This window comes from Leuresthes tenuis, unplaced genomic scaffold (assembly GCF_036924035.1).
Source record: "Leuresthes tenuis unplaced genomic scaffold, fLeuTen1.0.hap1 SCAF_2, whole genome shotgun sequence".
NCBI classification, from domain to species: Eukaryota; Metazoa; Chordata; class Actinopteri; order Atheriniformes; family Atherinopsidae; genus Leuresthes; species Leuresthes tenuis.
Genome location: NW_027325356.1, coordinates 21,756,468 through 21,777,581, shown reverse-complemented (window position 1 = coordinate 21,777,581; position 21,114 = coordinate 21,756,468). Strand labels below are relative to the sequence as shown.

The window sequence follows — 21,114 nt, the reverse complement described above, 5'->3', positions numbered from 1 at the left end:
CAATGATGTTCCTTTTGGAAGCAATACAAGGAAGTAAATTACTCGGGTATCTCTGAAGCTTCAGTGGATTCCCACAAGTGGAAAAAAAAGTTTGTTTAGAGTGTATTTAAAAAATTTGAGCAATTTATTCTTACTTGCCTCTTTGGTAGAAATCTGAAGGGTTTTGGAATAAATAGAAAACCTTGACATGGAGGACTGTCTCAAACTTATTAGTGTATACTACTGTCTTACTGTCCTCGCTCGGGTATCCAGACCCAAGCAGAGCAAGCACTCATTGTTTCTGGCTTATACAAATAAGCTCAGCAGATACTCTATCCCCAGCCCCTCAAGCCCCATGGTCCCCTAATGCAGTTAAACCTCAGGGAATCTGGGGTCTTCAAACAGAGAACTCTGCCAAACACTAAACCAAGAGCTATTATTAGGTCAAAAAATGAATCTCTAACCCTCTTCTTTGAATGATTGCACACAAAATTACATCACGTCAGATGAAATGGAAGTTTTATCTGCATCTGTGTGCTTGCTTTGGACTGTTGTCGCTGTTAAAGAAATGTCTCGACTTTATCGTATATGTGGTATTTATCTCATTATGTGTGGGCTACATGTGCAGCAAGACCCCAGATGCTGTACATTCTGAGTGCTGAGTTGCTTTGATGTGAGCAGAGCGAGGAAGAGCACGGGCTCTTGTGGGCTATAGACATAGGAGGCAGGTGGTTGTCTATGACAGACGGGTCTGTGGTAAAGAGACCCAGAGGGCCTCTGAAGTAGCTCTGCAGTTGGCTACTGAGACCCTCAACATTGCACCACTACATATACGTGAACACATAGGCGAATAGCTTCTGAAGCAGACTACCCCACATGATGCTGGAGTGTAAAGATGATAGTGAGACTAATCTGCATGACGAAGCATAATGAAGTTTATAACTGCAATTAATGTTTTATTTAACTCATAGACTTTATATAATGACTATTTATTTTTTTATTTTTGCTACAGCCAGACCTCTGATTCCATGATTTCATGATTCCAGATTTGAGAACTGTCTTTGATTTGAAGCAATATTTATTCAGCATCCCTTTAGAATTGAGTAAAATGTCCCAAAAGGTTAAAAAAAGATTAAAAAGACTGGAAGGATAAAGTATGAGGGGACCAGCCACCATATTTCAAGGAATGGATCATAAGTGCTGCACAGTTCTTCTTGTTTTTGACAACCTGATTATTATACTGTAATATATTAAAAGAATGAAAAAGATATCAGGGGTATGAAGGTATGTGCCAAAAAAAGAATAAAAAAATAAGCAAAAGAGAGGAGCCGTAAAGTGAAGAGGGAAAACGAGAGAATGAGAAAAGAATAGGGAAAGTCAAAAGATGGAAGGAATGATTGTTGCCTTGCTGATTACCTGACTCTATGGCTGTGCCATGCGTCTTTGTGGGCTGTGCCCTGAACCCAGGCCAGCTGATTAACCCAGCACTGCTCCACTTCCCTCAAGCGCTCTTCACTGTCTCTGCCGCGCTGCATAATCATCTAGCACAGAGCCAGGGAGGTGCAGAGGAGACCGTTCGGCCGTGCTACTCTGGCGCTTGGTACCAGACCACCCTACACTCCATTGCAAGTTTGCCTGGAGCTCGACATGCCACACAGGGATGAGATATTGGCACTGTCAACATTCCTGCTCAGTTTACTGCATTCCTGACTTTTTGCTGAAAATTGCCAATGACTCCAGATATGGTTGTATCATTTAAACATGCCGCAACACCCTCTCTTATAGTTTTCTATGTGGAGCATGTGTTGGTTACAAATGTGTGTCATGTTTATTCTTTGGACTATGTGGGCCAAAGTTTAAATCAGAGATAACTGTCCCCCCTTAAAAACTCTGACTCCTGGCTGCTTAGCTACCTTCTGCTTTCTCAGACTCTACAAACCATAATTAACGCCACCTTCTGTCAGTCGCAAGCCTCGGCCACAGTCTGCGTGCTGACTATATGCTCCCATGTGCAGAGTGTTCTCCTCCCCCATTCTTCTCCCTGTTTCCTTCATATCTCTGTTTGTGCACAGGGAGCACTCAGCCAGTCAGCCAGAGACAGGACCCTTAGTTAAATACTAAACCATACACAGGTGGGACTAAAAAACAACAACAGCTTGAGACAGGACGCAGATTTATGAATGCTCAAGGCACTCAACTGAGAATAAGTCTCCAGTAGAAAATGAACAAATTACACAGCAGTCACCTGAACACAAATGCACTCTCAACGGCAATTTGAGAGATTATAGTTGGGGAGGTTTCTCTGTGTAGTTTGTGTAGATGAATAGTAAAGCCTGAGCACATTATGGATATGCCCGATGAAAGTGTACCTCATCATTTCATCTCAATTTTTCACTTGTCATATCTCATTTATCAGAGAAGCAAGCGCTGTTGAAAATACAGAGGCTGCTCTTTGAAAAGCCAGAAAGAACCCATTTGATTCGGCCAAATCGCCCCTGAACTGCAAAAACCTAGCAATCACCTAATTTGAATGAAAAACTGTCAAAACGCTCAATGGAGCTCTGACAGAGCACAGGAACACACTCTCATTTAATAACCATCCCATGTTGCTTCCCCTCTCAACTTTTTTTGTATGTCTTACAGGAATCTGACAGTAATAAAGTATGTTCCCTGTACTCCTTCCGGAACAATTCGACTTCCCCACACAAGCCTGAGGAGGGGGCCCGGGAGCGAAGTGACCTGCTGTGTGGATCAGCTTTTGGAACTCCAGAGCGCCGCAAAGGAAGCCTGGCAGACGTAGTGGACACGCTGAAGCAGAAGAAGCTGGAGGAGATGACAAAGACAGAGCAAGACGGTACGACTCTGTGTGTGTGTGTGCGTGTGTGTGTGTGTGTCTGGTGAATGAGTGAAGGAATGCTGTCTTCCTCTTAAGTGTGCCTGATCTTTACAAATGTTCCCTCTTTCTTTTTTACCTTTTTCTCGCTTCCTGAGTGTCTGCCTCTTTTCTCTTGTATCTCTTCGTCTCACACACTCATGCGGGCACACACAAGCTGGGAATACTGACGTTACTGTATTTCCAGTTTGTTCTGAACCTCCTCCAATGTGACAAAGACTGTGTGGCAGTGCACCTCAGCATAAGTGTGGTCCTCCTCCATGCCAAGGAAAACTCTTTGACTATAAAACTCATAGTCCTGACCTGATGCCAGGAACATTACCTCTTTTTATTTTGCTACACAAAACACTTTTCATTCTCCACAGTTATTCATCAAAGTTTGCTTCCCACAAACAAACCAAGCCCTTTTCAAGGAGTCCTGTTCCCTTCCCTTCCCATTTAATGTGCCTAATTAGTTCATTTTTACTCAAAACAGCAGAAACACAGAGAGAAAGAAATCTTTCTTTCCGTGATAAGACTGTTAGGTCTATGTCATATCTGCACCCATTTCACCCTGCTTGGCTCTCCCTTCTACAGCCTGCAGTCTATCAAGAGTATGGCGGAAAAACAAATATTTGAAAGAGCTGCTGAAACACATCCCCCCTCTTAATTAGGGCTGTAGTAATATAACTACATCCAATCAAATGTTAAACCCCCTTGGGAATCCATGTGTCTCATTTACTGTCTGGGGAGCTCTTAGCTTAAGCACTTCATCAGACGAATAAATTAGACCTCTGTTAGCCTAAAAATAATTTGCCACTTCTTTTTTTAAGTGTGCATGTGGCGATCTTTGTGTCAGAACATCACAGGCCTCCCACCACATAATCATTAAGCCACATCCTGATATGACTGATTGTTTGTGTTGTTGTTTGAATCATATCAGACAGAGCAATCAGTCCAGTTTCCACTGAACACCATTAAATTAGAGATCTTTTCAAGAACTCAGAAGTATGGATAACTGAAATCAGTCAAAATGAGCACTCAAGGTTTAGTTGAACAGTAAGCAATTATAGAATCCAGTCACAGTTCAGAGTTGGATATTCCTCCATTATTAAGTTTTTCATATGTCCCAAGATTCTTGTTTTTTTTTCTCCACATTCTTCTGTTTTCTACTACATTAGCAGACATGAGTCTTAAGGATATGTTTTGTTCTTGTTCTAGAGCAGTAAGTATACAAGAATGCCAGTCTTCACCGAATAGGACAATATCTGGTTAGTTAAGAGGTTCTACTTCTAGCGAGTCGGTCTACTGCCACTTCTTTGTTCTACCATATGGTAAAGCTATATTTCATATGTCTTGTTTCTTGTGGAGTTGATTTTCATGGCAAGATCGTCAGCGCTCTCGGCAGCGACAGTGGGCCTTATGGTAATGAGACCCAGCTGGTGAAGGCTGGTTGTTGCAGTAATTTAAATGGTCAAGTGGAGCTTGTAATCCAGGGCCGTATGTTAACGCAGGGAGGAGTGGGTGCTTTGGAGTGCCATACAGCTGTTTTAATCTCCTGTTAATAATAGTGACTCGATCTGCCTCATGCACTGTGTATCATCCCCACCAAAATACACTCCCTTGTTGGAGGAAATTAGTTTCTAAGCAGAGAACACAGGAGAAGACAAGAGGCTCACAAAGTTCAGCCTGCTGTCCCCGTGCTGCAAGAGCCGAGAGGTACTCTGCTCCTGAGAGCACTCGAGGAAGCTTCAGTGATGATGATCAGTGATTACTGTAAAATGGAGGGAGGGGGACTCTTTGGAGCTGCCTATGGAAAACTTCAAATAAACCTTTGAGAAGTAATAATATCATGTCTTTGTTTATGGAGAGGTAGACTGTTGTAACTGGAAAGGGCTGGATTAAGTCATTAAAGCACATGCATAAATGTTGGAGAAGTCATTTTCAGTCTTAATGATGTTTCTAATGTGTCGCAAGCAACCGTAGAGCTAAATATAAAGCTTATTTACACATGACAACTGTTGTGTCTAATTTTGCTGCTTTGGTGCCTGCCTGGTTGGAATCACAGGGCTCCTCAGAGACTCTTCACCATCTGCTAACATTCTTCTCTGAGTTTCCTTGTCAGGTCAAGATGGTTCATTGTCTCTATAAAGTGAAGATAAACACAATGACCTGAAGTAAAGGAAAACAAGTGGTCTGTGGGGCACTTTCTTTGCAGTATGTTGCTCATATTTGGAACATTAAATCCCACTTAAACTTACATGTAGATTCTCGATTTGCCAAGCCTCCAAGACGTACTTTAGATCTTTTTCTATGCATCTTTGTTTGTAACTTTATGTCTTTTGCTGTGATAAACAGAACATGCCAATCACCTCTACAGTGTTGTGATAGTGGCATCTATCTTAGGGCCTCACCATGTCAGTAGAGTAAAACAAAGCTCTTGATATATATATATTTTGGGGGGGGTGATTTTGATTTACTGAACTATCAGTAGAAATGAACAGATAAGGAAGTCCACAAATTAATGGAAAGTAATACTTTTACATCTTCCACTAACATTGTCTGCCTTCATTCAGTTCAATTATTGGCTACATTTCCTCATTTACCACAATGTCTAATAAACCTTGCAACAATAGAGTCTCGCAATATTTTAAGTATTATTCCTCCATCCCTCCATCTCTCCATATTTGTACCCTTTCACCTTCTCTATCCTTCCACCCTTACTCTCCATCTCTGGTCCTTAAAGTGCTTTAAGTGCTTGTGACTGTGCTAATGAATGAAAATGTCCTCCCAGCAGTGAGCACTGCATTTAGCTGAATAGTCACCTTTGCTGTAAAAGCTCTATTAGACCCAGTTGCCAGCAGGGCTAACGATTGTGCCCCATGTTTATTTACTTGGTATTGTAAATGCATTACTTATGGATAAGTCTCCAGACAGCACTTGTCAAGAGTTAAAAATGTCAGTATTATGTATTAGGGTAAAAAGAAAAATAGCCACCATTATAAAAACCCAAGGTGACCTTGCTTTGATTCACGTGCAATTAGAACAGTTTTATATAATGCACTAAAGTATGAATCAATACTGTGCAAGTCAACACAGAAATACTTGTGTGTTGAGTCTTTATGATCGTCCCCAAGACAAGGACATGTAATTGGGTTTTAGTCTCCTGACGTAGCTTTTAGGGATTTTCCTGGGCTTAGTACTGTCTTGCCAGCACACCCAGGACTGAACATTTTGTTTCGTTGTGTTTGTGCATGTGTGTGTGTATTTTATGTGGGGTTTTTTGGGCGAGGGGTAGTTTCTGTCAGATCTTTTTTACGAAATTATGAGTAAATAGAGTATGTTCTTAAATGGGCTGCACTGTGGTGTGGTGGTTAGCACTGTCACCTCACAGCAAGAGGACTTCAGGTTCCATTCCTGCCTGGGGCCTTTCTGTGTGGAGTTTGCTTGTTCTCCCCGTGTATGCGTGGGTTCACTCCAGGTACTCTGGCTTCCTCCCACCATCTAAAAAACACGCATGTTAGGTTAATTGGTGTCTCTAAATCGTCCTTATGAGTGAGTGTGAGCGTGCATGGTCGTTTGTTTCATTTGTCTCTGTGTGGCCCTGTGATGGACTGGCGACCTGTCCAGGGTGTACCCTGCCTCTCACCCAATGACAGCTGGGATAGGCTCCAGCCCCCCCGTGACCCCAAATTGGATTAAGCGGGTATAGAAAATGGATGGATGAATGTTCTTAAATTAAAGAGTTAAATAAATGTTCTGGCCTCTTGTTATTCAAATGAACCTTTCACATTGTCTACGTTGACTACCATAGAAACGACGTTGACAGTGAACTGGCTCAGTTCCAAGGATGCTGAGAAAACAGTGACTTTTTACACATGATCTTTAGCTACAGTATAATCAGTGAATATCTATACCTCTTTTTTGCCACCTTCCATTCTAGAAAAGAATGGCGAGCACAGACACTGAGGTGGTAACATATGTCAAGACATAAGTGCAAGAAAAAAACACACAAAAAGGAGCTTTTAATTTTTACAATTCTATCCCATTTTAGACAAGGTATAGTGGATAGAGTTGGTGCTCCAACAGAATAATCAACACCTGGAGCTCTTTGACAGAGTCATGGCTAATTAGCTCAGCAAAGGGGAGCCATACCACCAGGCAAACTGCAGCCACTTTTTAATCTCAGAGAGAAGGATATTTAATGGCTACTGAGAAAAGACTTCTCCTATTACAGCAGCAGGTCACCTAACCATTACTTGTTACAGAAAGCAGCTCAGCAGGGTTTGCCACCATACTAATTGTTTTCGGGCACAGGGTGATACATGTGAATTGTATGTGATTCCACATAACCACTTAGACCTGTGTTCCTCTCCCTCTTCTCTATTTGTAAGTGTAATCCCCCTGGTGAGGCTGTGTATTATCACTGTATAATGACTGTGCAGTAGGTTGAGTGTGGGGGAGTGATCTGTATTGTGTGAGTAGCCCCAGGTCATTATCTGCTATTACAACATGCCATGTAATGAGATTCAGGGATGGGTGAAAGGTTTGGAAGAGAATAGGATCAGCTCTAAGCCTGTGGTCTGATTAGCACTGATGAACTCTTGACTCTGTTGTAACACTGTTCCCTGTCAGTGTCACAGCTCCTGCTGACTCTATGAGGAGGCTGTCTGGAAATTGGCTGCAGGTGTTGATGGTGTCAACTCATTTATTTTTGTTCTTTAATTTACTTTAAATGCAGCAATAAAGAGATTTTGATAGGTTTTCTTAAGGTTGATTATAGAGTGTATAATCTGGATTATACTTTGTATTACAAAAACATACCTTCCCTGTCCCCAAAACAGATTGATGCACTCTCTCCCTCCTCTTTTAGTTCCCGCCCTTCTCCCCTCTCGTCTCATCCCAGCTGCCATGTCATCTGGTTCTGCTTTATCCCACCTAATTAATAGGAATCTTTGTTATAATGATCTGAGCATGAGCCTCTGACTCCATGCATATGCAATAAGGACTGGAAATCCAGTTGCCTTGGCTGCCGACTTTGAGGCATTCTTCACACATCGCTCTACGCTGCATCTGAGTGAAGCACCCTTCCAGACAGGATAAGGCCAGGACCTTCCTGTCAGAACTTTTACACAGGCCAAATATCTGTCAAGCATCTCCCCTGTGTGCTATGTTCCAACAACCTTTGATAATCTGTTGTTTCTGTCAACAAATTTCAGCATGCTCTTTATCCTGATAATCTATTTGATCAAATAGCCAGTATTTCTGTGTGTATGTGTGTGTGTGTGTGTGTGTGTTCACGCTTGCATGTGTCAGTGGGGGTCTTCCTGTGTGTGTGTGTGTCTGTGTATGAGCATGTATGTGTGTTCGCTCTTGGCCTGTGGTGGAGCAGCTCAGTGGAGCAGTGCTCTGGTCTGTCACTTTTGTTTGAATAGGTAATGTAGATCTGTTCAGGCTGAAGAGACATGAGCTGGAATCGCTTGTTAGGACACATGATCAAAAGTGGCTCTCTGCTCTCTGCCAATCAACTCTCTTGTCACCCAATGAAGCAGACGTTAAATAGATTTTTCGGCTGTATGCCGAAGGCAGCATGCCAGACTGACGTGAACTTTCACAAAACCAACACTCGGCCTCTCACTCTTTCCTATTCTTTCTTATAATCCTTATCCTTCTTCTCTGGTTTTTGCTTTTCTCCTTGTCCCGCCTCTCCTCTTGTATTTTTTTTTCTCAGTCCTCTACTTTATCATATTGTCACCCTTATCTGGCCCAGATCAACATTTTCCTTCCTCCTATGAATTTTCTCTCCCACCCTTTCTTGCTCTCCACTGGCAAAGTTGCTCTGCTGCCAGGCTGAGATCAGAGCCCACTGCTAAATGGAGTGCCTGCATGAGGGAAATAGTCAGCCCAAAGAGCCTGGTACACTGCTGAATTATGTATTTACTATCTGTTCCAAAACAGAGCCCGCACATGACACAGGCTTGTCCCCATAGGGCCAACACAGGTTTCACTTTACACAAGCTAAGATATAGATTTTGTTGCCCCTTCAAAACGGGAACCCTTTCTGCTGTCTTGGTCATTCAGATGACAAAACAAGCAGCTGCTTCTTCAATGTGCCATTCTTTGCATTCAAGATCACCTTCCCTAGTTCTCATATTCCGATTAGTCAACAGTAGCAACTGCTGTGGAGCATTCCAGGGGCCATCTTCCCTGGGTTTCAGCTGTTCAGTGTGTCCCCCTGCGCCCAGGCCGCACAAAACTCCCATTGTGATCCTGGCATACTAGCTGCACAGGAACCCCTTGATAGGAGGAAACGGGTGTCTCTAAGAGACAAATCACGGCCAGAGTTGCACAGAGCTTTATTTGTCTTTACATATTCACACACCCACACACAGGCTGTAGGTATGGCTCATTAACTGCATTCATAATGAGCTACACAGAAACACAGTCAGTGGCATTATTGCATTTGTAGTTTAGATATTAGATTTTTTTTGTTGTCAAGAGAAAACAATAGATCACCTCATTTGCTGCATTCGAATAACTCAATGGTAAAATTAGCAGTAGTTTATGATGGCCTGACTGTTTTATGTGACTGCACAGTTTTCAGAGAGACATGGAGGGAGTGCAGTGCTGACATGCAAGAAGGCAGAGGCCATTAATGCTACTATATTTGTCACTAGGCCATGTAGGCTACAAGTGGGAGATAACAGCCTTGTTTTGCAGTTATAAAAAAACATGAAGAGGGTCATATGCAGACAAACTGCAAACAGTCATTGGAGTAGGGGTTGCTGAAGCAGTCAGAAATAGGAAGAATGGGGGCTGCTCCACAGCGGGATGTGGGGCAGAGTGAAGGCACATGTGTCCTGCTGTGTGTGTGTGTGTACTCTAATGCCTGCAGTAGTGTTACACTGGGAAACTATGGCAGTTAAGTATCCCTGTCCTAGCTTTGGCATTCAGCTCCCAAACATTCTGCACACATAACTTGACAAAAGAACCGGTGTCATCTGACCAAGGATCAAAATAGTGTGAGTGTAACACACACCCTGGGCACAGACAGCCTCTGTGGCCTGCTAATGATTTCAGAGCAGATTTCAGGCTTTCTCTGTAAGTCAGAGATACGTCAGCCATCTAGAAAAGAGATCCGCCTTGACACAACCAAACATGACAAGTTGCCTAGATGAAGCTTATTAACATATCTGCATTGTTTTTTCCCATCTTAACAGCAAGCATGAATATCTTACAACAAACTTTGATGAACAGGCTCATGAACAAAGAGACTATTTAATCAGCAGTAAAACACAGGTTTTGTCCCACTCAATGCCTTTCCCTCTCCTTGTTCAATAATATTACATGCATGAGAAGGTGTGATGAAATGTCAAAATAAATTAAAGGAACTGTGTTTTATTGCATTGCAAAACATGAGTGCCAATGAATGGATTCATATCATCACCCTTAAGAGGAACATCTTTTGTCATTTTTAAGAGATGCCATTTAATAATTCATGTGATGCTAGATTGACAATTGTCTGTCATGGAAGTCAGTCAATAAATGTATGTTAATATCTAAAATTAGGATTAATGATTTTTTGGAGACTTTTCCTAAATCCCATATAACAAAAAAGACAGCATTAGACTCATATAGTGCATATACTCTATATATACTTGTACTGTTTACTGCAGCGATCATCTCCTGGCTTCTTCTTTGTCATATTATTTCTGGATGGGTGGCACTTTACTCAACAAAGCCAGTGCTATAAGCCTGTTGTTAGCTTCCCTGTTGTGACCTGGACCAATAAGCTCAGTCGCTCATGAGAGGCAAATTTCTCCATCTTTGCCCAGCAGGTTGCAGTCCGTATGGCTCTGTATCCCACAGGAAGGGAATGGGCTGACTGAAAAGAAAAATACAGCGTCCATTGTTGCTGAACTTGAACAACAGCACATTGAGACACTTAGCTGAGGGCAAAGGAATGGGGACTTTCTGAAATTTGGAATGCTTAACCTTTAGATGTGCTACGGCAACTACATGATTTCTTTATCTAGTACTGAGGCAAGAGTCATAACCGTACAGTGAACCAACACTTGTTCTCAAATTGTTGTTGTATTTTGTTATTAAATGTGTCAATAAAGTTGTAAAAATTCAGAATTTGATAAGATGAATACAAATACACAGATCCTGACCAATTAGGGCTGCTATTGAACATTAAAATAGTCTCTTTTTTGGTGGGTGCATGTATCTCCTTTTCTTCCTCAGAGAGCAATTACTGTAATCTAAAAATATTGACCTTTTTTCTTACGGTCCAATGAACAGTATGTGTGCTTTTTGAATTTTAGTAAACAAAACTGATTCAATAAACAACTGTAATTATGAGGAAAAAGCATCAGTTTTTTCCACCAAAAACTGTTGTTTAATGAGAAGGTACAGTTAGAGGATAGTCACACACACACACACACACACACACACTGTAGAAATAGCCAACACATTCACAGTACTATGTATTACCAAATGCACAATGTCTTACACACACACACAAACACACACACACACACACACATACACATATATATATATATATATATATATATATATATATATGTGTATGTATTTCGCAACTCTGCTGTCCAGTGTTCCTGAGATAAAGTTTTAGGGTCTATACCAGACACCCTAACCCTTCACTGCAAACTGTAAACCATTCATGTGGATCCTATTAGTCTCTTTTTGTCCTTGTGGAGTCAGACACCCATTAATTTACTAAATCACACTGAACTGCCACGATCACTGTGCTACTCGTTTTCCTCACACGTCTATTAATTTAACATAGATGAATAAATGTGAATGTTTTTCAGCATTGATTAGCAGGATAGTTTATGTCTGACAGTTAAATTGCTGGGTACCCCCCAAAAAATCTCCCCAATGCAAGGTACCCAGTAATTAAATTTTTGTGCAGAATTATTATAATTTATTACAGTGTGTGGACCGTAATGATTGCCAACATCAAATGGAAATTATAAATTGAAATCAAGTCTACATATCTCTCCTCGTAATCTTTATCCTGTACTGATCCTCTCATCAGCATCGGTTTAGATTCTAGAAGTTGTCTCTTTTTTTTCACTGTAGTTGGCATGTTAAAAATAGATAACAAAATAGATAGATAACATAGTGTGTATATATATATATATATATATATGAAAGGCTTAAATAGTACGAAAAGGCAAATAGGATTTCGATAAGTTATTTTGCTATCCAGTTCAATAAAATCTCCACTAAATTTTGGCCTTGTCTGAATCTTTTGACATGCCTTATTTGTTCTTCTTTGGTTGCATCAAAGTTGCAGTTGTTTGATTCTCTGAATTTTGTATTGATAGCAATGTTCAAAAGACTCCCTCTGCTGTCTGAATAAAGACTTAAAAGCAAAGGAAGAGAGAGAAGAGGGAATGAAAAGTTAATTTTGCTATCCAAGCATTTAATGGTCGTAGTTCTTAAAAGTGACCTTGTGGGGTAGAAAGCAGAGCAGCGCAGCAGCTTCTTCCAGCTGCACACATGGCATCCATCGGGGGCACAATCACGCACAGTCCCAACACCTCAGGCTCGGACATATGTTGAGTTTTATTTCATTCTTCTGACATTAATCCTATTCACCAGCTGTTCTGCCAGCTGCCACTCTCCGGCTTAAGGGGAGATTGCAGTTTTGGGGGTTCTGAGTACTGGTTTATCTTGGCTCCTCATCTCCTCCTTGCAAAGTTTTGATTGGATTTCTTTTTTCCCCTCACTCTTCTCCTATTTCCAGGTTCCTTTTCAAATGTCTTTGCTTTTGTTTTTCACTGTAAAACTTGTGAAGATGAGAAGTAGTTCAGGCTGCAATATGACTACAAGTCTTTGGGGGATTTCTTCCAAGAAATTACAAAAATATGCACAGAATATTCATTATGAGCAAAAATACGACACGGTTTTCTCAGAAAGTTTAATACCCAGCACTTCTTAACATACAGTATTATCATATACCCCTGAACCTCTTTTTCTCTCAAGAAAGCACTTCATTGTCATCTAACAGCATTTCAGTGGGATTAGCCTGGACATGGCCTCAGTCTGTACAGTTATGATTATTGACATATTTGGTCTGTCATATTTCACATTTATGTGCATTGTCTGGAAGCACACCGAAGTGTTCTCAATGTCATTTCTGCTGAAGTACGGCCGGGCAGCCTGCGAGCAAGGGCCGCAATGAATTGATCATTGCTCACTGCTCACTTTAATAATTCAAGCCTGATTGCCACAGAGTGCCGCAGTAAAATGGATTGGGAGAGGTCACATGCTGCTCAGCTCAGGAGGTGAAGCCTCTCGGGGCTGCTTAATTCATATATGCTTGATAGACACGTGTCCTATTTAGAAAGGTCAGGGTGCTGTGTGTAGATGGTTCCTCAGAATGGGCAGGTCAGTTCTGTGGGATTAACATGTTGGTCAGTGCAGCTATAGATGCAGGATAGGAAAGAGGCTCCTCTGCACAGAGGCAAGTGTGTTCTGCTTCTCAAGGCAAGCTCTAAAGGGCCCAGAAAGTTACCTGCAGATTGTTTCTGTTTACTCAAATTCACAGCTTGTAGTAGGTTTGACCTGTGCTCGCATGTGTCAAACTCTTTGATTCCACTTTGCCTTTGACTCTGAAAGTTTCCGTGCGATAGAAGGGGGAAATAGATTTAAATTTGCTGCTAGCAAATGTTTACAAACATCAATGAAAAAGTCGGAAGTAGTGTTTACAGTGAAAAGTACTTTGTATTTAACTGTTAATCCCATGTCGGCCCTCATTAAAGCTTTTCCAAAGCCTCAAAAGCCTGTTCATGAAAAGACCTTTGACTTAGAAAAAAATCTTCTGCTGACCCATTACGTTTAAGAGACTAACAGCTGATTTTGGCAGGGATTTAGAAAGGAAGGCAGAATCAGAAGTTGGGAGAAGATGGAAGTACTGAAACAGAAATATGTTTTCTCTCATATGAAGCTCATCTTATTTAGATTACCTGCAGTATATTTATAGCAACTGTGTTTACATGACCAAACTGGATAGTCTAAAGGTGACTAAGAGAGATGTTCACCAAGTGGAATAATAATTAGGTGTCAGTTAAAGAAAGCCCACCATGAGGTGCAGGTGTTCTGCAGTGCACTGACACTGATGCAAGGAACTGGACTTCTTTATTTATGCATGCCATCACCAGTAATTACATTTTAAAAAGCTGGAATTATTTAACTGCACCAAAGAGTCCTCTGGAAATGGTAGAGGTTATTACAACTGTTGACAACGAGGAAAGGTAATTGCCTGAAATTGAGCGACAACGGAGTGTTGTGCTCAGAATGTTTTTTTTCTCCCCCCCCAAGCTGCCTCTTCAGAGTTTGCATTGTGCAGCATCACCCGGGTGTGTAACCTATTGCGTTCCGATTGCTCCCTTGCAATTAGTGCCCTTTTTGTCCTCACTTCAATAACAGCATGATTATGGAGACTTCAGGAGTATTTGCAGCATCCAACAGCTGTTGTCTCAGGGACTACCGGCTGAATGACAAAAACATGTTTTCTCTCTGGATTTCACTTCCCTGCCTGCCTCTTGTAATTATTATGTTTTATTTGGTTTGATGATGGGGTCTTGTTTTTAGTGTGCCTGTGATTAAGATATTCAAAGGACTTCTTGGAGTGTGTCACAGTCATTTTCTTTTTTAAAAATCTCGACTTTTGATTTGTTTCCCGTGCAGTGCAGAGGGGATGAGAAATTAGAAGTTAACCTGTCATTGTTAGTCTGAGATTCTGACTAAATCTAAGGATTTATGCCTCAAAAGACATAACGGTGAATGTAAAAAAAAAAAGTCAGAATTTAATAGCTTTTAGAAAAAAACTCATTAAGTTCTCCTTGATTATTTTATTGAATTCTCCTTATTGCATGTGAAGTAATATTATACTGACAACATAAAGAAGTTTGTCAAATGTGGCAGCATGTAGCTGACATTGTATATAATTATTGATTTAAAGCATTTATCAACATCAAATTACATCCCATTTTATTCAGCTCTTTACCTTAATGAAATATCACGAATAAACTAATAATCACCAGGCTGCAATCATAGATTTCTGGTTTTTGAGTGGCTGTTCTAATTTTCTGGAGAAACTTCCTCTTATTTTACCTGTACACTCCTTAGCTTGTTTTTTCCAGTTCACGGATCTTTCAGAAACCCACTTCTTCTTTCTGTGTCTAGGTTGGTTCAGTTGACTATAACTGGATATGGATATTCTCTTATTTAGACTCTCTGTATATACCCTCTATTCGAAGCTCCTCTGCCCTACACTGCAACTACAAATTGTCTATTTGCCCCTATTTGTCCTGCTGTCTGATCCTCTGCGTTATCTGAAGGAAATTATTCAAATGGTCGGCGTCAGCTGATCATCGATTTGGTAATTACACATTTCTCCTTGAGGCTGAGACAACTAATATACTGTACAAGACCAATGCTAAAGTGGAGGTCTCTTAGTTTTTTATCCACGACTTATGGCAAAAATTGACTCTCTCAGACAGCCCTCTTTTCTCTGCCAGTGGCTTTTCAACACAACAAACACTCAAACACAAGTATCATCTTTCTCCTGGGAGAATAGTGCACACAGAGAGGTTCAGATTGTGGCAAGCAGTTAAAACGTGTTCATCGCTGACAACCCGGGGTAATAAAACACCCGCTGCTGCATGTTGCAACAAACCATTTTTGTGCTTTGAGGTGGTCATGGTCTTCCAAAACCTGATAGTGTGTTGTTTTCCATCAACAAATGTAGTAAACCTATCACAGATTGAAAACACTGATAAGTTAAAGTGAAGTTGCCAAAGTAGCTGTTGATTATTTGCTGGCTTTAACATAGACATCCTATTTTATAATTCCACTTCTGTCTGGACAGTCATTGTTAAATTAGTGCATCATGAATTTTTAAGATCTGCTGTACTGCTGCCCATTCTAATTCTAAAGAGACTAAATTAGATTTGTTTGGGGCTGCATTCATTTTTCTATTTGGTATAACGCTGTGATTTGAGCGATAGAAATAGAAATAAGCAAATGACTTTACCCCAACTTTCCTTCCCAATTGCAGATATTGATGGAATTGATTGAATTTAATGAAAGTATTTTGTCTTGCAGTGAGAACAACAAAAACCAGAGTCAGATTATTAGTTTTTACCAGAAAGAAAAAAACAGAGAAAAAACTGTGGGAGAACGCTGAATAAGACAGACAATGATAGACAAAAACACGATTTTTCTTCAAAACTGTCAGGGAGTCAGTCGGTGTCAGGACAGATAGTCATAACCTGCCTCTGACTGTAGTTTTCCTCCTATGGTTTATGCTCAACATGATATTCTGGCACCCCAGGCTGCCAGGTGCTGAAGACTTTGTTTATGTCACATATCAACTTAGAAACATTCCTTTGTTGAGATTTATGAGGATCATTAGCTTTGTTTTTAATACAGTGGAAAAGAAAAAAAGAAATAGTCTAATCTTGCCAACTCATCTCAGGTTTAGGTGTCTCAGTTCCTGCGCTTGTTCACCCACATTAATAAGATCACAGAATACCTGCATAAGAAAGCTGTACACTAGAGATGACAGCCCTGATAAGAGACAAACAGACTGAATTTGGCAGTATTAAAACAGTAATGACTAGTCACTTCGTTCTGTGTGCCATTTGAAAACTCAAAAAATAAATCAAGAAAGGGTTAAGGGCATTTTTCCAGTTCCATAGCACCAGCCCCTGAGAGGAGACAATAAGACTCAAATGAGCTTAGTAGTCCAGAAGTCATTCTTCTCTCAATGGGAAAACATCTTGGACACACACTCCAGTAGTTTTGTATTGTATGTTGCTATCTGTGCTCGCTGCAGAGTAGAGGGGGGTCTGTGCCAGGCAAGGGTCCATAGGGACCATTGGAATCAGTGGGGCTGGAGGAAGTTGGTCCTAGTCCAGTGGGGCGATCTGGGCTTGGTGACAAGCCAAGCTGTCTACTGCAGGGACGCTGGGAAAATGTAAATAAGAGCCTGATAAGGGCTATTGTTTTCATTCCATTCTCATCCCAGCTGAATGGCCTGCTCCCCAGCCACAGAGCATTTTATCTCAAGAGGGGGAGGAAAAAAATGGAAGGGTGGGGGTGTGAGAGATTTAATAGCCCCCACAGGAAAATAAAAATAAACTTACTGGACTCTTCTCTTGTTTAAGCTAATTCCCCAGAATGTGATGTCCTACTTTGAAAGGACAAGAGTGGCGAACTTTACACCAAAACATGAAAGTTCACCACTAGTTGTCATAAATTGCTTTTCCACTCAATTTCACAAAAATCAGGAGTCAAGTGTGAATTCTTTTCCCAAATAATCTGTTGTTTTATGTCAAATGCAGTGTGTATCAAACATTTTCTGTCTTAACCTGACAGTAATTAGTATATTGATACTAACCAGTGTTTCCATTGGCATTTTTAATTTCTCCTGAGAACAGAGACATGTATTTTAAAAACTGAAATAGCAGTCTCCCCTATTAATCTAAATTCTTGAAGGAAATAGGCTGTGGAAGGCTGCTTTGAAAAAAGCCAGACATCCGACTCATTTACTGTTTAGTTTTTTTCAACTACGCCTGCGCACAAGTTGCTCTCTTTTCACCAAACCCATTTTTGGTTGCCTGTTGTGTCCACACTGCTCGAACACTGAAAGGTGTTTTAGAGTTATTTTATAGACTAATCCAGGTCATTATTCACCTCTCCCAGGTGGAAGCTCAGGGAGGACAGCAGTGCATTCCAGCTGTAGTCTCTCGTTCTGGAGGACTTGGCAGGTCGTGTCTGGCCCAGCAGAGGGGATGGAGAAGTGAGGGAGCGGCGGCTCTCCTGGGAGGGAGGTGGAAGGGAGGGGGAGGACTGGAGTAGAATGGAAGCTGGCACCGCATTATCTCCAACTGTTGGTGCATTCCTTAATGATCAAGTGCTGGACGAGCATCTGTTATGAAAGTGTGCGTGCATATGTGTGTGTGCTAGTAAGAGGGAGCATATGTGTGCATATAAACATATGTTCAGTGTGTTTGTCTAATTCCCCTTTTCAGCACTTTTAAAATCAGACTTTTCTTTGGTTGAAGGGAAAAAATGTCAAGCGCTGGTGCCCTGTGTGTGTTAGGATTCTGATTTGGAGGGAGTTTGTTGTTCTGAGAGAGGAAGCTGTCTCATCCAGGGGTGAGAGGCAGGGAAGAAGAGCTGAGCTTTGCTACTCCCCCTGCCCTTAACCCCTGTTTTAAGATCTGTGATCTTTGTGCCACGCAGGGAGTTAACACACACCAACACACACAGAACACACAGCTTTTTCTCCCTTCCTCTTTTAGGGTCAAGGGGACAAACTGAGTTGGGAATTGGAAAGTCAATAAAGCAGAAGTAATGTTATAATGACCCTGAGCTGAAGATGTCCTGTCGACCCCCATCGCACTGGAGGAAGTGGACAATCAAACAAAATGGTGACTCTGCTTGATCTCCCTGAAAGCCATCCTTAAACAAGGCCACGAGAACTACTGACCCCGTGTTACTCCCTGTTCGTCTGAAGTCAGTGTGTTTGGCTGAAGGAGCAATGGTGTTTGGTTTGTGAAAGTGGGCAAGAGATGTAACAGATGGATAAAAGGAAACAACACTTGTATACATCCTCAACTGTATAAATCTCCTCTGTGTTTGATGTCAAAGCTGATAACGGCCAGAATGTTGCATTTGACGGGCCATTCTTAAACTTTCTTCCCTGTTTCTGTTTAAAATTTTGTGCAACCTAGAAAACACTACAACAAAAAGCACTTTACAGCGAGACCAAACAGAAAAAGACCTCCTGTGTGGTATTATTTTTAAACCTCTTGTTTATGAATTGTGTCTTCCTGTCGGAAGAAAGAGGCTCATAAATGAAACCCTGTTAGATACGTGGTCAACAGCTCATTATGGTGCCCCAGGGCTTTGTGGTAGTAATTTCTGTTTGCTGTGGTTTTGGATTTCATGTCCAATCTTGAGAAACAACTTTTATTGATTATGTCATCCTCAGACAATATATAAAACCTGAGGACAATCATTAGATAGTCATCTGATATGAGACATGACTGCCACTTAAGAAAAAAAAATCTTAACAGGAGCAAGCTTGCAGCACTTAGCAAGCTTGCTTTTAGTCAGACTCTGCTTCAGACTGAAGCAGTTTGTTGAAGGAGCGACTCAAGGTGGAGTTTTGGAGGCTTACTTGTGCTGCTGGTATTTGATTAGAACAGGCTGAACCCTGTGCAGCCTAGAGATGGTGGAGGCCTGGGTCAGCCAGCCCAGTATGTTCTTTATCAGCTACACCAGCGACAGCATGGCAGATTGCAGCCATTCCTCCTCTGATTCATTGTCTGCTGGACAAATGTTAATTGTTTTCATCATTGGCAGCTATGTGAACATTTGGACGTGCCCAGTCTCACTCCTTGCCTCCCACTTAATGTGTGTCTCTGCCCTTATGTTATCGTCACAGTGCTGTCTTCTCTTGTCACTCCACCCTTGGCTCATTTCTCAGCTGTTAGGCTGAGTCTTTTTTAATGTTCACCATCAAATAAAATGCCTCTCTTTCATCTCACTGACTTTTCATTTAAGTTAATTGAATTATTACATCTGCAGAATTATCAAAAAGAAGCCATATACCATGCGCAGTATTATGCAAAGAAAAATATGACTACAGCTGAAAATGAATTTCTATGTGCTTTTTCATTTGTCTTTTTTAGATTCATCATGTATGGAAAAACTTCTTTCTAAAGACTGGAAGGAGAAGATGGAGAGGCTCAACACCAGTGAGCTGCTGGCAGAAGTAAAAGGTAAGAATACTGAGATTGCATCGGAACCAAGCAGATTTGTCTCACAAATAACACTGAGCCATCTAAGAAAGCTCCTGACTCCCATCAGACTTACATAATATATGTACTGAATTATCAGAAAATGCCTTGTACTTTGAAATAAAACAAAGGCCTTTGGCTGCCCTCCTCATTCATGTCTCTCCTCCCTTATCTTTTGTTGGAATGCCCAACTCCATCCAAAGTGCTTTTCTTTCAAATTCCAGCCCGTTTAGACATATTCTGAGACTCTCTGTGCTTGTCAGTGCCTTATTGTTGTTGTCCCTTCAGACGGCCCAGAGCCCTGTTACTCAGCTCCGGCACATGCAGAGCATTCATGCTGCTCTGGCAATTGTTGAACTTTAAGTGTGCTTGATGTAAACAGAGCATGGCTGGGCTGAAAGAAGAGAAGCCGCTCAGATAGGAGAGGAGACAGCGTGGAGACGTGCACAGCACTCTCCTCAGTGAGCTTGCGTTTGAGTGGAATGTCTCGACTCTGACAGAGAACGCCCTGCACAGCGTATCCAGCGCACCACGGCAAAGCACAACTCAGCACTCCCCCAAAATCTCTGTTTATGACAGGGTGAAGGTGGACTAGAGATGGGCAGGGCTGCTGCTTAGTCCTTAGCACTGACTGTTACTGAAAGCGGGTGTGTTTATAAAGCACAGGAAAGCACAATACCAGCTGGCTGATAACACAGAGCTGCCAATGGCCCCGCACTTCATCAGATAACTTTTTGTGTCTTGTTTTAATGTTTTTTGAAAACCATTTAAATTATGTGAGTTATGTTTTTTTTTCCCCCAGTATTACACTATTGTTTTCATTTAAGAGGTCATAATACCCTATCTGGGCTTTCCCATTACCTTTACTGTGTTGTTTAGCTTTATGTTTATGGAAAAGGTCTGCAGAACAAAGCCTGAAGACCACACCAAAAGTAGTTTTTATCTCACAGAAAACAGTTACTTAATTGCCTTGTTTGTAGTCCAGGCCGTTCTTCTTTCACTTAGCCTTTCAAAAAGGCTAGTTTTACAAACATCACAAAAAAGATTGCGCATCATTCTTACATTCAGCCAATTTCATCCAATATGCTTATTGATCAGAGCATACTGGACCATCTTGGAGCAGGGCCCTAAAAAAAACACAAGGTTCTGCATCTATGTACAGTTTAAAAAATTAGTATGTTTCTTGAACATCATAGCATGTTTACTTTTTTTCCAGTAGATACCCAAACTAAACTATATATGAGCGTAATATAGGCTCTTTAATGTTTAATGAAGGTAGTTCACAAACATAAAAGGAGTTCACCATATCATTGGTTGAATTCTTACTTGCATGGATGGCACATAAGTAAAACTAGCATTTTGTTTTAATTATCGAATACTCCTCTTCCACAGGGAAGGAAAAACGGATCT

The 21,114-nt window shown here is 41.2% G+C and overlaps 1 protein-coding gene across 6 annotated transcripts in view; it reads left to right on the top strand.

Moving 5' to 3' along the window:
• The window catches only part of sox6 (SRY-box transcription factor 6), a 129,776-nt gene that overhangs the window by 45,372 nt on the left and 63,290 nt on the right, over positions 1–21,114 (top strand). For all 6 annotated transcript variants that reach the window (XM_072380650.1, XM_072380652.1, XM_072380654.1 and 3 more), the window contains 2 exons: positions 2,623–2,833; positions 19,597–19,686. In XM_072380650.1, the coding sequence (XP_072236751.1) occupies positions 2,623–2,833; positions 19,597–19,686 (301 nt within the window). The remainder of the gene's footprint in view (positions 1–2,622; positions 2,834–19,596; positions 19,687–21,114) is intronic.